The sequence below is a fragment of the Eurypyga helias genome, unplaced genomic scaffold, assembly GCF_000690775.1.
Source record: "Eurypyga helias isolate BGI_N326 unplaced genomic scaffold, ASM69077v1 scaffold15642, whole genome shotgun sequence".
NCBI classification, from domain to species: Eukaryota; Metazoa; Chordata; class Aves; order Eurypygiformes; family Eurypygidae; genus Eurypyga; species Eurypyga helias.
Window position 1 is genome coordinate 7,214 of NW_010238059.1, and position 9,407 is coordinate 16,620.

General features: G+C 42.5%; 1 protein-coding gene across 1 annotated transcript; it reads right to left on the reverse strand.

Annotated features, from left to right (window-relative positions):
- Positions 1–4,901: 4,901 nt before the first annotated feature.
- On the reverse strand, positions 4,902–5,495 carry LOC104506690 (ras-like GTP-binding protein RHO). Its single transcript, XM_010147723.1, has one exon. It carries the CDS (start codon positions 5,493–5,495, stop codon positions 4,902–4,904), a length of 594 nt encoding a protein of 197 aa, XP_010146025.1.
- Between the last annotated feature and the right edge of the window lie 3,912 nt (positions 5,496–9,407).

Here is a 9,407-nt window from a genome sequence, read left to right on the forward strand (position 1 = left end):
GGCTTGGTTCACACACACCTGAGCTGACAAAGTTGCTCCCAATGGCATCGAACTGCTCAGAAACCAGTCACTGGTGTGATTCATGAATTGGATGTTCCTCTACCAGTCTGCCTCCTCAACTGCCACAGCCCAAGGGATGTGCTGAGACAAGTGCCCCCAGAAGCTGTCTCACCCTGACACAGGAGGTAGCTGGTGTAAAGCACAGGTTCGGGAGCTGAGCAGATTAAAATGTGAACATGTCAGCAGTTTGGAGGTAGTTTCAATGATGGACATGTCCACCAGCAGAGATGAAGCTGAACAAAGAGGGTTTCAAGGCCTTAGGGACACCTAAAATTTAGATTTGGCAAATAAAATTGCTGTTCCTCTGCCTTTTCATACGCTACTCTGAGCTGCTGTGGAGGAATACCATGATCCAGCCCCTTATTTCCATCAAAACATAATAACAAATTACAGGCTCTTGTATCAGTTTGTCATGCTCCGAGTGATTGCGGAGACAAACTTGAAGCTGATAAATTATTTAAAACAGATGCAGTACATTTCAGAAAATGAATTTGATTAAGTGGCAAGACATTATGAAGAAAACTGAGACAAAAGCCTAGGATAATCTATTTTCATAAAATACAGCATGCTTCCTGTCTGATGATAATTTTGAGTGAACAGATGAGTTAGTAGGTAGGCTGATACATCATCCACTAGGGAGATGTATTTACACAGGAAACTAATACGGAACGGAGACTGGTCTTGCTAAGCAAGACGTATGACCCTCTCTCCACTCCATCCCCAAAAGAGGCCATGAAAAGGAAGTAACACACAGGGGGTTTTTTGGTTTCAAACTTCTTTTCTTTCCAAAGCCCAGTGCTGTGTGCTGTGAGGATGTGTTTTTGCTAAAGCACTGCTGATATATCTGGCTGATGTGCCACTTTGTAGGTGTTGCTGAATCTTACAAGTCCTGCTTAAACCCTTGTACAAGACACATTCTGAACGGTCATGGCTTTCCTGGCTTACCACAATATATAGAGCTTTACGGGGAGAAGTCAGGTGCCTTATCAGACCAGAACTGGAAGAGATGTTTGAGGACATGAGTGTCCAGGAGCTTGTCTGTTTTTTTCCCAACAAAGTCAGCTTGTCTACAAACCGTGTCTTGATGACATTCTTAGGCATGCAGGCTACTACAACACTGTTGCATGAAATACATAAACTATCTTTGCACTAAAAATGGAAAATTGCTCTCACATATTACCTTATTACTGCTATGCACCAATTTTCTTTCTTTCTTTCTTTCTCTTTATTTCTACTGAAAGACACCAATAACATTTATTTACACATTTGCTTCATTGAAATCACAAAGAAGCTCTTATTTAATTGCAATGCATATCATCGTAGTCACCTAATATAGTAAAAGTTCCCCTGCTGTTTCAATTGGACATCTGTTTTAAACTGTTGTGGTGGGGAGTAAACAGTGTATTTCATCTTAGAAATGGCCCTGTTGAATGACACGTGAATGTTCAGTTAATTCCCATCTTCCCTCTCACAGTACTTCTTTCCTTTGCTTTTTATTTTCCTTAATAAAAAGTCATATTTAATATTTAAATTTAAAAAAAAGTAAAAAAAAAAAAGGTTAATAAGACAATTTGCTATTTTCCTTTCCTCTCCTTCTCCCCTCCTCTCCCCTCCAACAGTGGAAGAAGAACGTGCATTGTAGGGTTGCACTTGTGGCTCAAGCCTAGCCTGGATGTTGGCTGCTGGCAGTTTGCTTCGATACGGATTCAGCACTATTGATTTTTGTTTGAGATGCAGACATGTACCATTTTCCCAGCGTCAGTCTCATAGAGACTTTCTAGCTCTCCAAGGGCTAATATCTGAGCTCCTCATGAGTGCAGCCTCCATCCCAGTAGGCCTGGGGGTAGGGAGGCTGACACCACCCAGCGGGTGTGCGTGCGCTGCAGATGCTCCCAAAGGCATAGTCTGCAGTGGCAAGGATGAGCTAGCACTAGCCCCACACTGCTCTGGAGGGAATGCTTCCTTATTTCCAGCTACTTTGCAGTGTGGATGTGCACAGTCTCTCCTGTATGGTCGTACAGACCGTAGCTTGCAGTGGAATAGAGAAGCAATCCCAGACACATATGTTTTGGGCTAATATCCTGACTACTGGGCTCTATCCCCTTCTTTCTGAATCACGGGCCAATGCTAAAGTACAAAAAAAGGAAACTATCCAGTCTGTGGATTTGTCATGGGAGCCAGATGCCCTGAAACACAGACAACTGTCCAGTGGATTTTTTGAATATCTATACTAAGAAAAAAAGCTTGCTCTTGCAGATGTGCTCTGAGACAGACAAAGAGGAAAAGCATTTGGATTTTTTGACAAAAGTGGCAAAAAAAAATTTATACAGCTTTAGCAAAAGGATGATGAAAAACCTCCCACGGATTTCTCTTTTCTAGTTGCAGTGGAGTACACAGCGGAAAGAGATGGCCAACTTTTTATTTCACATAAAACCAATAAAAATATTAATGTTAAGAAAGAGAAACTAAGATCAGTGTAAGAACACTGTGATTAAGAAATACATACAGTGAATACTGGGAGTGAAACTGGTTATCCTTTTCTTGAACTAAGCAACCTTCTTGAGTAAAATACATGTTTATTTAGATTGAAAACAGACACCAGTCAATATGCTGACTAGTGTCCTACAAAGCAACAGGCGGTGTAAGCTCAGATTCACCAGAGTGGTCTGAACTTTCTAAGTACCGGGAGCAGTAAGTGCTTAGCATCATTGCAAAACTGCCCCTCAATCCCCCACATCAGAGGCACCTGAGATGCCTGTGTTCTTTAACATATCTGCAGGCTAATCCTCCCCACCCACACATATGAAATGGAAATAACAATTTAAGCCTATCCACATAAATACAGCCCTTTGAAACGCACTGATGTATGTTATTACCTGAATCAGGAGAGCACTTACACACAGCGCACACTCGCATCCAAGTTGCATGGGGAGAAGAGTTTTGAAGTCTGGGTACAATATCAGGTGGCATAGAGGGGATTATTATAGACAGAGAGGAGCAGAAACTGAAGTTAAGAATGGTCCAGGAGGGAAAAGGGAAAGGGTGTGGAAAACAAGTCAAGAAAAAGAAAGCTTCAAGAAGTAGATGGTTCACAGTTACTTTAGGCAGCAGTTTAAGTTTCTCAGTTTTGAAATGGAAATAACACCTACTTATCACAGAGCGGTGGGTTGGTAATTCATGTTGAAAAATGCTCAGAGATTCTTGGAAGAATGGTACTTTTGGAAATGTAGTGTGTGCATCCTTGAAGCGTTTGTTCTTATGCCACTGTGTGATTGTGGGCTTTAAAACTGCTACTAAAAAGTCACGTAGAAGAAAAGCAGCAGCCAATCCAACAGTAAATACTTAGCCAACCCCAGTATTTCTACCCATGGTACCATCAATAGACAAATACCGGTGGGAAGAATGGGTAATAAAAAATTACAATTTTGTATTTTACTAGATTTCTCACCTGGAAAAGCTAGTTTGCTAAGTGTGCAGCTCCAGGTGTCAGTATCAGTTTAGAAATTTGTGTTTACTCTAGTTTTGTTCCCCCTTGGGAAACTGTAACCAAACTGCCAAGAGTGTAACCAAAAGAGTAACCAGGAGTGATGAAACCACGGCGGAGGAAGTCAGCTAAAGAAGGTGGTAGACTTCCACCTTCTGGTTCCTGACAGTCATGCTCAACCAGCCCTGTACTTTCACCTTAAGGATCAGAAGGGGTTTACCTTGAAACGTGTCTCTGTACGCTTACTGCGTGACAGCATGTGCCTTCAAATCCTGCAGTCACATTATTTACCTGTTCCCAGACATGCACCTTTAATATCAGTCCATAACTCAGTTCCTTGGGCTGCCAGCAGTCACTGCTTCAGAAAAGGGAGGAATATGGGGACCCAAAATCTTTCCATTTTGATCCATCTCTGTGCCTCTCTGAGATTTTCTGCTTAGGTTGACAGTATGTCTTTCCAGATTGTTAATGACTTGCAAAGCTGAGAGCGGGGTTGTTGGCATTCTGTTTACTTCATGTCTTCTGCCAGCAAGTGCTAAGGAAAGACAGAAAGATTTAAGATACATTCAGACCATAAGGACAAAGAGGTTTAGAAACTGAAGTCTAGTCTTCTTACTTCTTTTCAGGTAGGCGTTCTGTCAAGAGCTGGACTATCCTACCCCAAAGCCAGGCTGTTTTACCCTGCTTATTTACCTGTGCCTGAAGAAGAGGTGGAGATAGCTCTGCCTTCATTGTACCCTGTGCTAGACATTGGGCTCCTGATGTACTTGTGGAACTCAGCCCAGGCCAGCTCTACGAATGACTCCTAGAGAAAGTCAGACCGGTTCTGCCAGTCAGACACCTACTGCTATTAGCACAGCAGACTATTGGATACATGTATGTGGTGACTCCCTTCCCTAAGGACATCCTTCAAGGAAGCATATGGAAGGGAGTGCATGCTAGGAAACCTTGGCAGCACAGCAGCTTGCCACTATGCCTTGCAACCAGGAGGCCAGGATTAGATTCATGGAACACTCTTCTTGTGCTTGTCCCAATAGTCCTGTGTTTGGTTCCTGTCCTAGCCTGTGTCTATCTCCCTTGACCAAAAAACCTCTGTGGAGAACTGTATATAGCGTGGTCATCTCCATTTCTCAAGACCAGTAATCAGCTCGAATCTGGAATTGTGCTCTTCAGCCTGTTTTGGAGGTGGAGAAGGAAACCAATCCAAATTTTCACATGTGACACTTTGTAAATATAAAGGACTTTTTTCCTCCTATACCATAGAAGCAGCCCTTATAGCACCTACACAACAGCAACAAAGACATCTACTCACCTTTCCACATCATGGAATCCAACAACAAAATTACGTTCACTCATCTTACAAAATTCGGCAGCGCCTGTAGTGCCTCCTTCTCCTCCTTTTCCCATTGAATGCACATTGGCTAATAGTCTCCAGGGCTGTACCAACACCTTCTTTTGTCTTGGCAGAACACTCCAGGTAAGCATATGCCCCAATGCCGGCAGCTAAAGCTTTTCCTTCTGTAGTGTTAATTGGCTCGTGGCCCAGAGTAGTTAGTTTCCTCTTAGTACCTTCATCACCCCTTAGTTCTATCTTGGTAGCCACCAGAATAATAGGTACTGTGGGGCAGAACAGTTTGATTTCTGGAACCCAGAAATCAAGGAGGTTTTGCAGTGAGTCAGGCCTGTCCACAGAGAAGCACATTAAAATAACGTCGCTGTCCTGGTAGAACACTGAGCGGAGATTTTGGTAACCAACTTCATGCTTCCCTGCCACGTCGAAGAGAATGAGATTCATCTCTTTCCCATCTACCTCTGTGTCAGTGGTGTAAGTGTCAAACAGTGTTGGCTCGTAGGACTTGGGAAGCTGTTCATGACGTAGAGCGAAGAGGAGGCATGTCTTACCACAGCGGTCATCTCCGACTACAATTAGCTTTCTCCTAAGAGCAGCCATCCCTTGAAAACCGAGATGAAGTACAGAATAGATTATTCCCATGCTGTCTGTGGGTGGTTGGTTTTTTTTTTTTTAAATAGATTATTCCCATCCTGTCTGTGGGTGGTTGTTTTTTTTTTTTATTGTTAGCTTTTGTGGAGGGTAGAAGAAGAGGAGAGAAATCCCATTAGTTTGGAATTCTTCCCCTTATCTCCTTTTTTTCCTCCATACTCCTGTTTTACCTTCATTCCCTATTTTTTCCCCTTTTAATTTCTCTGGTATCAGAATCTGCTGAAATTGTGAGTACCTTGCTCTTGACTATTATTATAGTTCAAAAAATGTAAGTATAAACCAAGTCTGGATGTAACCAAGGTTCCTGCGGTGCTCTATATTTCTGTTTTATCATCTCAGACATTGTTTATGTTCAGTGTTCAGTCCATAACAGATTTCATTTTATAGATTGAAAGACTTAATTTTGTGACTGAGATGGAGTGTAAAACGCTTTACTTTAACGTCTATCCAAATTGGTTTTATTCACTACATTTTTCCTGCCACAGTCTGCTAGCAGAATTCTACCAATGGTGAGAGCTGCCCTGTGTAAGTCCATGACGCTTTTGCTCATAGATCTGTTGTCATGTGGGAGTTAATAAAGTCTTCTCAGTCTTCATATATTCATGGTTAATTTATATGAAATAGAAGCTTGTTTAACTTACAGGATAGACATCAAACTTCTCTTTCTTGCTGTTCTTATTAGATTGGTTTCTTCCACTATTGTTGCTGCCTCAGCTTCCTTAGGGGTCAGTGGTTCCTCTGTAGAAAGAACTTACCTACATTCTTCAAAGACTATCATGATGACCACAGTATTTAAAGGAATAAGTTGGTGTTTCTTAATATAGCCAACCAATCTACAAAGAGAATGTGATGACATCATTGTTTTTTAAAGAAACCTACTTTACTGGCAATAAAGTGGAAGTTACACAATTCATTAACAAATCACAGCATGTTTACTTTAGGAATTTCCTTGTTCCTATTGCAAAAGACTCATCCTGAGTGAGCATTTCAGTACTGAGCATGCCAAACTACCTGGGGGGGAAAAGTGTGTCTGACAGTAACAGGGTATAAACCAGCAGTAGACAGACCCTCAAGACACCCCTTTCCAGAACTGCTGAGGCATCTAAAGAGAAAGAACTTTCCAGTGTTAAGGATACTATCTTGAACTCCAGAGATGAAGACTGAATTTCCTGCTATCTTACTGGCATTAGCCAAGTCATTTCTACTCTCTCTGTCTCAGTTTTCCTGGTAGACAAAGACTGCAACGTGTGTCTGCAGCCACTAAAAACTGAGAGCAAAGGGAACCGGAGGTAGATGCATTTGGTCTTTCTGCAGAGACATCTGTTTCCGAAGGCAGTATTGGGGATGCAGACAGGTAACTGCTGATTAGCATAGTTATGTGGCCAGCCCATTTATTTCATACAGTTACAAAAGAGTTCTTCAACTCAGATGAGGGGTTTTAGGTCTAAAGATTTTATCCTAAGGATGAGAAACCTGGTTTTGTGTAATCCAAAGTCAGCTGGTGACCTGAGGCCACTTCAGTTTTCTGTGGTGGTCTAGATTTACTCTGCAAGACCATATTTCCCGAGTCTTATTCAAGTATGAATCCGATAGTCTTGCCATAGGAACTTGAAATTGGCTTCTGTCTTGCCCTATTTATTCCCTGGCAGAGCAATGCCCGTGGGTCCCATACAGCTCGTTAGGATCATAAGATCATCATTGCTTGTTTGGGATGATGTGCTTTCACATGCACTTTACTTAGCCTAAACCTCTGTATGAAAACACACAGGTCTTTTTCACCTTCTCTTTTTGTGCCTTGGCATTCCAGTTTCTAGGTCTGGCATCTCTGCTGAGACTGCTGATCATAGTGGGACCTGACGGTTAAATTCTGTTTTTCTTCAGGGACACTGGAAAGCAGTGGACCTGCTGTGACATGCAACAAGTGCTCTGGTTTCTCTATATGCCAGAAACTCTTAGCTTAGAGAGACAGATACTTAGCATTTCTGCCTGTCCTCCCACATCTACTCAGAGCTTTTACACACTAGCCTGTAAACTGCTCATATTTAGCTAGCTCTTGCTCTCCTTACTTCACTGAGGAGCTTTGCCTGCGTGAGGACTGCAGGATGCTTGTTGCTAGTGTTACAGTACAAGTCAGCGTGCAGGAGTCAGTATGCCATTACTGGCACGTACGGCTCCCTCAGCACGTTATGCAACAGCAGGCAATGTACTTGCTTACTTATTGACAAAAGGGAGAAAGATTGCCTTCCCCACTGAGCCTTCATGCTTTTGGTACAGATTTATGCTTGAACACAAATTATATCTGAGTTACAGACATGGCCTTTAGAAAATTTGTTTAGCAAAGAGAGCAGGGGAGGAATGGAAACAATCTCCAGTAATTGACTGGAATTGTCTTCTCAGCAACAAAAAAGTGGCAATTGGTTTAAATCAAGTAAAAACCAAAAGGCTGAGTCTTAATCTCAAAACCACCAGCACAAGCAATGAAAGCAAAGAAGTGGTGTCTTCTTTCTCCTGCTTCATACATTCTTCATCAATCATACAGATGCATGTGGTGCAGCAGAAACAATGCTCTGCTTAGAGAGAGCACATTTAGGCAGAACTGGAAGTGAAGTTTCAGCTTGCTGAAAGACATGTAGTTAGCATATCATGCAAATTTGGTCAGAAAATATAAACATTACAACATAAAGTTCAAATTCAGCCCTAAAGTATGTGAGCTGGCTACACTCCTTGGTGCCTTCCAGACCCTGACCGTGCTTGAATACAGTATTGGTCCTATACCAAATTCCCTAAGGAGAAGAAAAATCAAGCTCATCCCAGAGCGTCTTTTAATTCTTTCCAGGTTTTCCACTTCTGCTCTCAGTCATCACCCCAAGAAGGAAGCCTAAGCACTTCCACGGATTATTATCCACTTACAGTACTGCTGCTGTGCCTCCTTCTGCTGCACTCGCAGCACTGCCATGTGGGTCAGATTCCCATTTTCCCTGATGCATCGATCCAAGCAAGAAAAGCATTCCTGTATACAGCTCTACTCCTGATTTCCACTGTCTTTGAAACCGGCTCACTTCATGATTTCATGTATGGGCCAAAGAAAGAATGGTCTAGAGAAGAGAAACAAATATATATAACTGAAAAGATAATATAAATTAAAGCCTCTTCACTTCCACTTTGGCAGCTCAAGGCAGGTACCACTTAGTGCACTGATATTTATGGGCTAAATCCACTGCAGGAGGAAGGTGGAATGTAGCAAATTTATATGAAGTAAAACCCAGACCGTGATCAAGTGGCAGGTATTACACATTTCAGTATAAAAGTGTGCTAACCACAGTGACTTAGACATTTCCTACAGAGTCCCTTGCTGGGGTGTACCCTAGGACAGAGAAATGAGTGTGATCTCAGCCTACGTGAGTCACAGGGCTGGGTCTTCCGATATAAAGCCTCTAAAAAAAAAAGAAAAAGAAGAAATAAAGCATTTGAAACCCTGAGTCAAGGGATTATATAGTTTGCTGCAGTCTTTCTTGCAAGGTGAGAGATGAAACATCCGGCCCTTTGCCTCCTAACTGTGGAAGACTACGGAGTCAAGACTTCACTAGAATATTAAGCAGTTACGGCCCAGACCGTAACTGGGTGCTGGAACTGTGTCTGCACTGCTGAGTTACAAGAGGCCCTGTATGGGTCTGACATGGGTTAGTTGGACCTTGGCAGAGTATTCCCTTAGCACAGGTTGACAGCTGGGACCAGCAGACAGTTTGTGTAAGGCCAACCTGTTCTTAGGTCTAAAAGAGGGAAAGTGGGCCACTTTGTTTGCTCTCTGCACGCCCAGGCACACAGGCAATGGCTACCAGCACATGGGTAATGGCTAGCGGC

What these genes read in the sequence shown, in the direction of transcription:
- LOC104506690 (XM_010147723.1), bottom strand. Translation starts at nt 5,495, where the DNA reads ATGGCTGCTCTTAGGAGAAAGCTAATTGTAGTCGGAGATGACCGCTGT.